The sequence below is a fragment of the Aptenodytes forsteri genome, unplaced genomic scaffold (assembly GCF_000699145.1).
Source record: "Aptenodytes forsteri isolate BGI_AS27 unplaced genomic scaffold, ASM69914v1 Scaffold231, whole genome shotgun sequence".
In the NCBI taxonomy this organism is placed as follows: Eukaryota; Metazoa; Chordata; class Aves; order Sphenisciformes; family Spheniscidae; genus Aptenodytes; species Aptenodytes forsteri.
This window is the reverse complement of record NW_008796046.1, coordinates 2,829,909-2,841,386: the sequence shown is the minus strand read 5'-3', so window position 1 is coordinate 2,841,386 and position 11,478 is coordinate 2,829,909. Positions and strand designations below refer to the sequence as shown.

General features: G+C 50.0%; 1 protein-coding gene across 2 annotated transcripts in view; it reads left to right on the top strand.

The window, feature by feature from the left end:
* The window catches only part of GAB2 (GRB2 associated binding protein 2), a 41,179-nt gene extending 30,848 nt beyond the window's left edge, over positions 1–10,331 (top strand). Inside the window, exons 4-10 of one of the 2 annotated variants that reach the window (XM_009286139.2) lie at positions 1–170; positions 1,223–1,317; positions 2,052–2,334; positions 3,368–3,458; positions 5,286–5,388; positions 6,249–6,374; positions 8,200–10,331. The exon at positions 1–170 is cut by the window's left edge and continues 2 nt beyond it. In XM_009286139.2, the coding sequence (XP_009284414.1) occupies positions 1–170; positions 1,223–1,317; positions 2,052–2,334; positions 3,368–3,458; positions 5,286–5,388; positions 6,249–6,374; positions 8,200–8,343 (1,012 nt within the window). In that variant the 3' untranslated portion in view covers positions 8,344–10,331. The remainder of the gene's footprint in view (positions 171–1,222; positions 1,318–2,051; positions 2,335–3,367; positions 3,459–5,285; positions 5,389–6,248; positions 6,375–8,199) is intronic. The other variant, XM_019473896.1, reaches the window with a different exon arrangement.
* Positions 10,332–11,478: the final 1,147 nt, after the last annotated feature.

Below are 11,478 nucleotides of genomic sequence, written 5' to 3'. Positions count from 1 at the left end.
GCCCGCCGCGCCACCCCCGCGGCCCCCAAAACCTGGGCAGACAGAGCCACGGTGGGGCAGCCCGCCCCAGCGGCCCCAGCCCAGCGAAAGCTTAGGGCTGGCCCCCATGGCAGCCACCATTCCCCGGAGAAACACGCTGCCGGCGGTGGAGAACAGCAGGCTGCACCGAGGTGAATTTGAGGGTGGGGAGCAGGGGGTCTAGCAGCCTTGCATGGGATGGTCCCATTGGGTTGCAGTAGGGCTGGGGTGGCTGTTGGCGTCAGCCAGGAGGTCGAACACAAAGAAGGTCTCCCTGGTGAGGATCTGGCCCTGCTTTTTGCATGCAATGGGCATGGAGAGGCATCCTCAGGGCTCTGCCCACCCAAGCTGCTCAGCTGGCTCTTGGCTGTTTTGTGCTGTGAACCAAAACCCCAAACCTGCTTGCCCGTGCAGCCCTTCACTAGATTTTGGTGATTTTGGCCATTTTTAGCTTGCTTTTAGTTCAGTTCATAACCAGGATTATCAGAATGCACTTCAGCCTGGAGCTAGCTTGGTTTTGCTCGCCAGACGGGGACATAATTTTGCACATCTCCAAGACCCAATACACCCAGTGCAGCAGAGATGCCCTTCCCATTGGGCATGGATGGGCCGTGGATGAGCTTGCCCTTTCCAAGTCTTATGCCTAGGATGAAATAGTTGCAAAGTAACTTAGAAGAGGCAGTTGGAGAGAAAACATACTGTAAGTGATACACGCAGTTCCCTGAAATGCCTCTTCCATCTCCTCCTACCTAAATACCGACATTTAGGCTGAGATCAGACCCATGCTCATCAGTAGATAGACCAGTCTAAGAGCTTAGCACCCCATCCTCACCCCGTCCTCCCCTTATCGGAGGCTGCCAGCCCTTATGTCTGCTGAGCGAGCTGTAACAGAGCTCTCCCTTAACCCAGTTTTGTCACCGTGATCTACCTTATCTGACGTCTTCACCCCTGGGATTTTGCAGCTCTTTAACAGAACCAGGTTAGGTCCGTGCAGCACGTGCAGTTGCGCTGACGCGTCAGAGAGATGCTAATTGGGAGGGAGCATAGCAGGGAGTCTGTGACGGGCTAAAAACCACGTCTTCCCACCAGCGTCTCAATCATCAAGAATAGATACTGCCCTCCCAGTACCTGGATTTTGTTTTCAGGGGCCCCTTTTATTAGCAGTCGCACTGGGACACATTGTGCATTTGTGGCTGTGTTGCAGCTTCTTCTTGCGAGACGTACGAATACCCCCAGCATGGAGGCGGCAGCACTGTGCAGTCAGTCGAGTCGATGAACGATGGGTACAACTCCTACCTGGTGAGTTGGCCTTGGTGTCGGCCGCTGTGCTTGTAGGCACCGTTTGCACCTTATAGATTCAGAGACAAGTCAGTTCCAGGTGGGACCTCACAGCCCAGTCCTGCAGGGGTAAGTCAAGAAAAGAAGGGTTTTATTACTGATTTCAGTTAAAACCGTGGTGGCCTGCAGGGTAGAGATGGAGGGACAAGCACCTAAGCCAGCACCACATGCAGAGCTTTGCTTGGGTGCTTCCACAGAGTGTATTTGCCTGGAGCTTTGACCCAAAAAAAGCACCCAGGAGTTTAGCTTCTCCAAAGCCTGGGATGCTGCTGAACTGAATTTTGACATGTTGCCAGAACAGCTTCTTTTGTGCACTTTCTAAGATTTCCTGAGCTGGAAATGACATTAAAGCAGCCTTTCATATTGTATTTTAGTCATGGCCAGAGCCTAGGGAAAAATGACTTTCCAGGTTAAGCATGCTTCTGCAGCTCCGTCTGCTCATAAGAAGCTCAACTCTGGGTGATTAAGATCCTTCCCTGAACTCAGGATGTTGCGATGTCTTGGAAACAGTGGAGGTAGACCCTCTCAGTGCAAACTGATGGTCAAGGAGGGGACAGACCATCCCTTCCCTCTGTGCTGAGATTTTAGAGCTGGTCCCATCTCAGGTGTGTGTTCGGTGATGATGAGATGAAGGTGTTTGTAGTGGGATGGGGTTGAGCAGTTGCTCACAGCACGTTCTCCTGCTTGTCCCCCAGCAAGCCAAGGCAGCGGTGGCCCGCTCCCACAGCACCGACTCCGAGGACAACTACGTCCCCATGAACCCTGGTTCCTCACCCCTGATCCACACCGAGAAAGCCAACGACAATGCCCAAAATCTCTACATCCCCATGAGCCCTGGGCCGCATCACTTTGATCTGGTGGGGTTGTCCTCGGCCACCCTCCCCGTGCATAAAGGAGGAGCCATGGCACAGTGCCACAGACGGTTGAGTGAAATCCAGCCCCCGCCAGTCAACCGCAACCTCAAACCCAACCGGAAAGGTAAGAACGGTTGTTTGTGGGCAAATCTTTCCAGGAACCCTTCTATTCTTGTAATACTTTGGACTATATCTGTTATCTTGTGCACACTCAGTAGAGTCCTATGTGGGGTATGCTTTGCTACCACCAGCACAGTCAGACCTTCAGATCTTCCCCATCCCCTTCCTCTTTCAGGAGGACTATGGTGCAAATGAAGCTTTCGTAGTGCTTGAACAGCCTGTCTCAAACCCTTCCTGGCCTTTAAAGGAGATAGATAGATACATGTCACAGGCAGGATCTCACCCCCTTTGCCTTCACCCCTCCCTACGCTCCACTCCAAAACCTCTGTGTTGTATTCAGATGACTCAAATTTCTCCTACTGTGTCCTACTGGCTGGATCGAGACAGCTCTTCCCTTAGGGCTTTGCCTACGTCCTCCAAATCCTTCCCCAGACCATTGCCTAGCCGGTCACCGAGGAGATGCTGAGGAGGAGGGCTCCCATCATTAGGGTGTCAGCACATAAACCCATCAGCATGCTACGTGAGGGCTGGGGCTGGAGTGCAGCGGTCTTCTCTTCCACCTAATGAACCACGCATGATGAGAAGTGCTTTCACATTACCCTGCAGATGTCCTTTCCCATTCTCTGTGGGGAAACATTCTGGCCAGGGGCAGCTCAGGGCTGGCAGAGCCTGGTCTCGTCCCCATCTAATGGGTTATCACAGCTCCCTAATGAATGGGTTTATCATACTCTGGGTTGGGGCATTTTTAGCAGATCTCCATTCCTTGGGAGGCACATTGCCCTTTTGGGGCCACCCATCCAACCTGGGGCTGTGGGTCAGAGGGGAAATACACTGTTTTCCCCTAGTCCTGGCATAAATGAGTGCAGGGATTTTGGTTGGGGGTATTCGTCATCAGCAAGGAGGGCTGGGAGGCTGATTAGCAGAACGGGAAGCAAACAGCAAGTTTGCCAGTTGCAAGCTGGCAACTCTCATGCCAGTCATGGATGCTGAATTGTAGGAACGTGCTGCCTCTGAATAAAGGCTTTTTCCTTCCCCAGCAAAGCCGTCGCCACTGGACCTGAGGAACAACACTGTCATCGATGAGCTTCCCTTCAAATCGCCAGTCACAAAATCCTGGTCCAGGCCAACGTGAGTAATGGTTGGGGTATGAATTCTTGCTTTGCTCCGACAGCAGATCTCTGGTCTCGCTCTCGCTGGTGTCCACATGTAGCCACGCTATCACCTCTGCCATGGATTAAACATCTCTGGCTGAGTGTAAGGGACATGTCGGCTGCCCTTCTGCCTCCGCTCACTGCAGAGGTTTCTTCTGGCCCACCATCTCTTTTTGTTGAAGAGGCACGTTTCTCATGGGCCACCTTGAATCAAGCTAGAAGTGAGCCCAGACTTTGGATGCAGAGCCAAATTTCCCCAAAAGCTGGATGATCCCTTCAGCCCTCATTGTGTTCTTTGTCAGTTTTAGAAACAGGAGCTGCAGAGCTGGGTCATGCCATGCAAACATCTGCACTGGAATGAAAGTCCACCCTGCCCGATACCCTGCCCCATCAGGGACCAGCAGGAGCTATCTGGGAAGAGGGGCATTTATGGATTAATTCTTTCCTAAAATATCCTGCCACACCATGGCAATTCGGGGCTCAGGGATTTCCTTGGTCACATCATGGCCAGACTTAGGACCTGGGTCAGATGCTGTCGAAGCAGAGAGGCTCCTCTCTTGGACGCCTCAAGTGTTGTAAGAGCCCGAGTCATATTCCCCACATCACAGCTGGTGGCAGGATGATAAATTCGTTTAGGTCAGGATTTCACATGAAAGCCCAGCATGTGGCTGAGCAGCTAATGAAGATCTCTTGAAGACATTTCCTATTTCTGGGATCTGACACCACCCAGAGAGCTTTGGTTCTGACACAGGATCTGTGGTCCACCATGACTTGTGACCCAGCTGAGCCACCCCGACTTGGCCACACTGGGGGCGCGGGGCACGATTTCTCATCCAGCTCTTCCCCAAAAAACCCCGCCGTAGTCTCAAAACGCAGGGTGACACTCGCAGGGTCTGACCGAGCTGTGTTTTGATTGCCTTGAAAGCAAAGCCTAGCCTGAAGGAAGTCTGCAAAATGAAACCAAAGCACTTCAGAGCAAAGTCTGCTGGCCAAAAATAACAGGATTCGCACAGTTCCAGTTCTGCTGCTAATTCGTGGTCTGATGTTGTCCAATGAAAGGCAGAAGCAAAGCTTGGCTGCTATGACTCCTCTAATAAATTGGATTGTCTGGAGACTGACTGCAGGGCATGAGTGCTGTGTGCTGTAATCACTGCATCAGGAAACAGCGAGCGGGGTTTGATTGACAAGACATCCGACCCCAGAGAAGCTAATGGATTTTTCCCTTATCAGCTAATCATATGACCCTGCCTTTACTGCAAGGCAACAAATAGCTTTTTAAGACGCGAGCTTTAATGCCAGACGCTGATTGCATTATGTTATTCTGTATAATTAGATTTGGCCAATTGAAAACAAGACGACCTCAGAGGTTTTGTTTTCCAGCAAAAAATTCGGATAGGGTCCTGCGCGGTAAACAAATCCTGGAGCTGCGGTGAGGCTGGGGGTGAGAAGCTCCACCGAGGCTGGCCCTGCATCCTCCACAATTAAATATTTCCTGTGAGATAAAAGAGTTCATGGAGCCTGATTTATGTAGCTGATAGCATAGTTACGGGTACATAGCAAGCAAGGTGTTATTAAAAAGACCTAGAAAGAAAAAACCAAGACCACCAAACCCAGTGATTCTCTGACCCGTGGGAAGGTCAGATTAGGAGAACCTCAGTGCCGCTAGCTCTTCTTCACGCCCTGTCCCCAGATCTGAGCATGGTGATGTTAGGAGGCGTCAGGTGCTGTCCTCTCCCATCCCTTCTTGGCAGTGGACAAGCAGCACCTACAGCCATCATTAACGCATTGACTCTTGCCCTTACAGCCAGACCTTCAACGCCGGCTCTTTGCAGTACTGTCGCCCTGTCTCCTCCCAGAGCATCACCAGCACTGACTCGGGAGACAGCGAGGAGAACTACGTAGCGATGGTAAGAGCCCCGCAGCTAAGATATACGGTCCTGGCAGGACATATACATTCCCCAGCTCTGCAAAGACATTCCTAGCTCATGACATGGAGGTGCTCAGATAGCAGTGTGTGGTGTACATCCTTATGTACATCCCTACATACACGAAACAGTGGCTTTCATTCCTAAAATGACATGTCCCGTTGGGGTTTTAACTGTGTATGAGAGCAGGAACATATATCCCCTACTTTGCCAGGAATTAAGAGGGGATAAAAACGTCTATGGACTGTCGCAGTCTATTTTCCTAATTTAAGCTGATTTTTTTCGGGTTTTTTTTCCCCGTAATAGCTGCTGTCATCATGTTTGTGTGGAGGGCAGGGGCTATCGGAGCAGCAGCAGGGAGTGGCACTGCTTACAGGGAGGGGATTTTGTCTCTCTTTGCAAAGCTGCTGACTTGAAGCATATTTTTGAGGCTGTGTAACTAGGGGGGTAGAGGAAATCTGTGCTTTGTATAGCGTGGTTGTGATTAGTGAAGATCCCAGAGCTGGTCTGGCCTCACTGAGGTGTGGTTCCTGGGAAGTGCTGAAGCCCACGTCTGCTGTCAGGCGTGTGAATAAAATCAGCACAAAGGCAGCAGAACTGCTCCGATACATAAAATGAAGAGCATGAGCTTGAAATATTTGTTAGCACAATATACGATACATATAGTCCCCCAGCGGTTCTGCACACCCTGGTCCCAGAGAGGCAGGTGAGCGCATATCCAGGCTGAGACCTCTTTTAAAAGTGCCACTGAGGCATTCCGTCGCCAGATTTGTGTTAATTCCTTTTTTTTCCTTCTTCCCATTTTAATCCTCGTTATCTCTCCTGTCTCTTCCCTGCATTAGCAAAACCCCATTTCTGCTTCTCCTGTTCCTAGTGGCACCAACAGCCCAGCACCTAAAAAGAGTTCGGGGAGTGTGGATTATCTGGCCCTGGACTTCCAGCCAAGCTCGCCAGGGCCACACAGAAAGGTACGGGGGATTTTATAAACTTCTGATTAAAAGAGATGTGTTTTTTAAGGGTTTTTGTGCACATTGGCAACAGCATGGTCCAAAGCCCTGGGCAGGGTTGGTAAGTGGCACAGTAACCTCACAGGCGTGATTTTTCCTACAGATCCACTGCTATATTTATTCTAGGTCAGACTTAGTCTCTGTTGCACGTCTGCAGCCTTGCTGGAAGTGTCGCCAGAAGCATGGATGTGCAAGGGTTCAGGGATGCTGATGAGGCCAGAAATTCAGCTGGAGATTGTATATTCAAAAGCTGTCAGGAGGTATCCCAAGGAGTATCAGAAATTTTTTTTTCCTCCTTCAGAACAACAGGTCCTGCAAAACCAGACTTGGGGTTTCCACCTGAGATACTTTCAGGAGCTCGGTCAGAAAACGCTGGGCACCTGCCTCCTGCCAGTCAGGTGCTTTTAAAGGGTGCCATTTGGGCAGGAAAAGTACAAACTGCTTTCAAAAACTGAAGCTGCTGTTTAAAAGCTAGATTATGTTGAGCTGATCAAGCCATTGCCCGGTGAGAAAGAGCTGTGGGGAGAAGGTGGGTCGGGAATGGGATGCCTCTGCCAAGTGTCATGTGGAAATGTGGAAGGGGAAGCTCCTAACGACCCAGATGTTGGTGACTTTTCTCCAGGTTCATACACAGGGGAAACAAACACCATCTTAAAGTGAATCACAGGAAAACAGGGCAAGGGAGGACCTCAGAGCATCCCCACATCCAAAGGAAACCATCTCTCCTGAGGTGACAGATGAGGCTTAAAAGTCTCATATGATGGAGATTTCACCACCTCCCCAGCAAGGCCACATAGCAAGATGAAGAGGACACCCAGGGGTGACAGAGTGGGCTGGGGAGCGACCAAAGGCAGGTCCTGCTGGGTGCCACCCTGAGCAAACTGGGAGGGGGAAGGAGAGACTGGCTCAAGCAAAGCAGCAGCTGAGTGAAGGGATGGTGAAGGACAAGGCGTTGTATAAACCTTTGTGGGAACCACCTGTGAGTTGGCCTCGACTTTCTCAAACACCGCCTTGTTTCCGAGGCAAAGCATCCCACTAGTTAGGTCTTTTTGTTATTTGACAGTTGTCCCCTGATTGTTTCTTTCTGCCCAGCAACATTTCTGCAGGTATTACCAATTTAAATTATATCCCAACCTGGAAAGGTGATTTTAGACTTTTTTAGATGTTTTAATAAAAACATCATCTGGCTCCAGTTGCAAGCAGTTGGGGGTCCTCTGAAATGCTTGTAGAGGCAGACAAAGTTCCAGGACTCAAGAAACTATGGAAAAAAGTATCTCCTTCTTCTTCAACAGGTCTCCTGGGTGAACCTGCAAACATATCTGTTGTTTTGGGGATGAAAATAATCTAGTGCCATAGGTGTGTAGAGTCAGCACAGCTAAGAGGGATGGAGCTGGGATTTTTATGTGTATTTGTAAGAGTTCTTGAGCTCTTTACAAGAAAGTGAGCAAGATGCAACACTGAATTTGCAATATCAGCAGTTAGATACCACAATTGCAACCAAACATTCATGTCCCAGAGTTGGTGGGAAGGTAGAGACCCAGGTGCTGTTTCTACCCTCCCATTGCACTGCAGTCTCATGCAAGCAAGATGCAGAGCAGAATGAAATCTTTCATCCAAGACCCTTCAGGGGGTTAGAGGGAGGGTGATGAGCTATGGAGTCTGCAAGAAAGCAGGGGAGGTGCCGGTGGACTTGCAGCACCCACAGTACTGCTGCAGGAAGGAGCGAGAGGGAAGAGCGGGGAGCTGATGAGTGACCAGGCGGTGGCCGTGTTTCTCCTCCCCGCAGCCCTCCACCTCATCGGTCGCCTCAGATGAGAAGGTTGATTACGTGCAAGTGGACAAGGAGAAGACGCAGGCACTGCAGAGCACCATGCAGGAGTGGACTGACGTGCGGCAGTCCTCGGAGCCCGCCAAGAGCACGAAGCAGTAGCGCCTGGGGCAGGCAGCGAAACAGGCAAATGTCCCGGCGGTTTTCCCCAGCTGGGGGAATCCACTTGGGCTGGATTTCTAAGACTTGTATGCGGAGGGGAGGGGGTCTTCATTATTTTTTTTTCTATTAAGACAAAAAGAAACTTAATTTCAGGGGAAGACTTGGCGGATACTGTTTGCCAGTGATAAAGACCAACTATGTTCGGTGGCTAGGTTTGTGCTTTAGCTGCTGGATGCACTATCCAGGAACTTCGACTTAGCAATACCAGGTTTCACCCTACACATCTTTTGCTTACAGCTATTAAAGCCACCTTGTATGTGCTAACACTGCATCATCTCTCCCCGTCTTCTTCCGTACCCCCAAACCATGCCATGCAGGTTTGCAGCATCTCTCATAGGACATCATTCCCCAGGTCTGATTCCCCACTCCTTATGGTTGCCCTCTTCTCCACCTCCTCCCAGTCCCAAAACTGAGCAAGGACCATTCCTTTTGAAATCACTTTCATTGTCTCGTGTCTTGTAAATAATATGTTCAAAACCTCTGAGGGCTATTCTCCTCCTGGCGGGACAGCCCCCATGTTTTTGGTTGTGGTTGTTAACCTTCAGGAGCTTGAAGAACATCCAGACTGTCCCATTGAGCTGACTTAGAAGCCCAGGGCTTGCCCCATCATACACACATGTATATGCCAGCACACGCTCACACACATGCCTGCATGTGTGAAACAGCCGAGTTTGTTGGGGTGTCTTCTGCTGTTCATGCTCTCCAGCATCTCTCAAAGTCAACGGGCTGGAGAGATTGGCTTTGGATGGCAGAATTTAAGCCCTGACCCACTGCCTATCTGAAACCAATTGCCTGTGAATCTGGCCCTAAGAACCAAAATCTGCCCTTTGTGGCACCAAAAGAAGCCCATAGAGTGAGAGTCCTACATCTGTGGCCATCATGAGAAGCTCTGTGGTTGAGTATGAGGAGCGCAGGGGGGCTCTGGGGACCCTGTATATCTGGACTGGCGTGAGGATGAGTGACAAGGAGGGAGTGGGAGGCTGTTGCGAGGACCAGGAGAAGGCGGATGCTGTACTGCAGAGGTTGGTCTTGGGTGAGGAGGTCCGGTGGGGTGTATCTTGGAGGAAAGGAGTAGAGTAACTGAAATGTTGGTTGATGGTGAGGCCTTAGGCTTGGGAAGAGGCTGGTCAGGAGAGTCAGGGCAAGGTGTTTCAATATTAGGTTTATTGTAGCATTGTGGTTGGTTTGTGGTGGGTGCAAAGGGCTGGACTAGATATTTTCTCCCCATCTTCAGCAATGTTTCTTCAACACAGAAATGGGGCTTGTTGATGTTAATGACCCTAGGCTCTAATTATGGATGGGAATCTGCTGTTGCCCCTTGCCAGCATCCTTGACACATCCAGGCTTTGGGATCGCTCCCCAGGCAGCTGCCAGGCGCAGAGAGCTGAGAAGGAAGAGACAGTTTATTGCGGAGATAATAATTCATGATCTCATGAAAACAGGAAGGACTAATGATTGCCATGGAGCAGCCTGATTGCCAGACAGCAAGCGCTGACACAGATAAACAGGCCGACCGCAAACTGAGAGCCAAAGAAAGGAGGCGTTAGAAAGATTAGGTAATAATATTTATTAAATAGCTGGAGCTATTCTTTCTGCAGGCTGAACCCCTCCCAATGCCACGGGCTCTACATTCCACCAACACCACCAAGTTGTATTGATTATTGATGCTTAAGCGTTAACACATTTGTTTAAGCTTGGCCTGAGTTTGGAACGGGCCAGATGTCACCCACACAGGGATAGGATACCGGTCCCTTAAGGGCTGCGTGCTGGTAAAATAAGTCTTGAACTTCCAACACCAGTTTATGTTTTCTTCTCGCATGCCATGAAAGGGAAGGCACTGACGAACCTTTTAAGACATTGAAGTATTGGCCTTTTACAGGAATAATGAAGCAAATATCCTAATGCTCATGGTAAAAATAATAATCATCTAGGAGAAAAAAAAAAAAAGACCCAAAAGGGAAGATATAGCACAGCCAGATGCTTTCTGAAGGTCGGGGAGTGTGTTACAGCCTGCAAGGGCCTTTGCCTCTCGTTGGGGGCTTACACGCTTGCATGGTGAGATAATGAAATGAAGACCAGAGTACAGCGCTTCATATTTCTATAGCCCCTTTCGTCACTACATCTCAGGGGAAACTAAACATTGGGCCTGATCCAGAGCCCACTGAAGTGTGCGTTCACCCAGCTGGGAGCGAGCTCCCCATCCCCACCAAAAAGCAAATGTGACTCAAGCGGGAAGCTGATTTTTTCCTATTTCATCCTCTAAACTGCTAGGCGGACACAAAGGAAGATGAGGTTGGGGGAGAAGGGTTATGGTGCACACTGGATCTATTTCCCTGCCAAAATTGTGCTGTTCTCCTCCTATCACGCTAAAACGCAGCCACCTCTGGGGTGGATTGCAGCAGCAGTTTTGGGAATAGCCCTTTATGCTGCTTTGGGTCTGTCTCAGTAAAACAGTGCAACTATTCTCGAGATGAAACTGAGCCCAGGCCAGGCCAAAAAAATCTTGAACAAGACCAAAAGCCTGGAGAAATCAAGTGATGATAAACCATGCTCGGATTGAGTCTTTTTCTCCACCTGGGAAATGGGGAGCTCAACAAGTCCCAAAAGTACCCTGAAAGTGGACAGGCGAGGGGGAGGCGGCAGCAGTAGTCATTTCTGATGGTGCAGTGGCTTGAGACACAGCACGGTGGGTTGGGATGCATTTTGCTGAGCCGGTGCCCTGTGGTTCTGCACTGGGACTAGGTGCATCCAGTGCCCACTCCAACATATAATCCAAAGTGTTAATTAAGGTTGGAAAAGCCCTTCGTGGTACTGGAGAAACAAGTCCTTTTTCTCTGCGTCCCACAAATGTCTGAATTTGTTCATGGGGCAGGCACTGGCATGGGATAGCTCTTTTCCCAGGCTCAGCCCTCCTGTTTTGATGATTTGCTTTCATGAGCATCCCCAGTAACTGGCCCTTTGCGTTTGGCAGACCAAGGACCAAGACAGCCCAAAAGTAGCTATTTTGCAACTGCTGGTTGCTGGTCCCTCCCTGCTTTGCAGTGAGATCTATGTTTTCCCAGAAACAGAGATAGT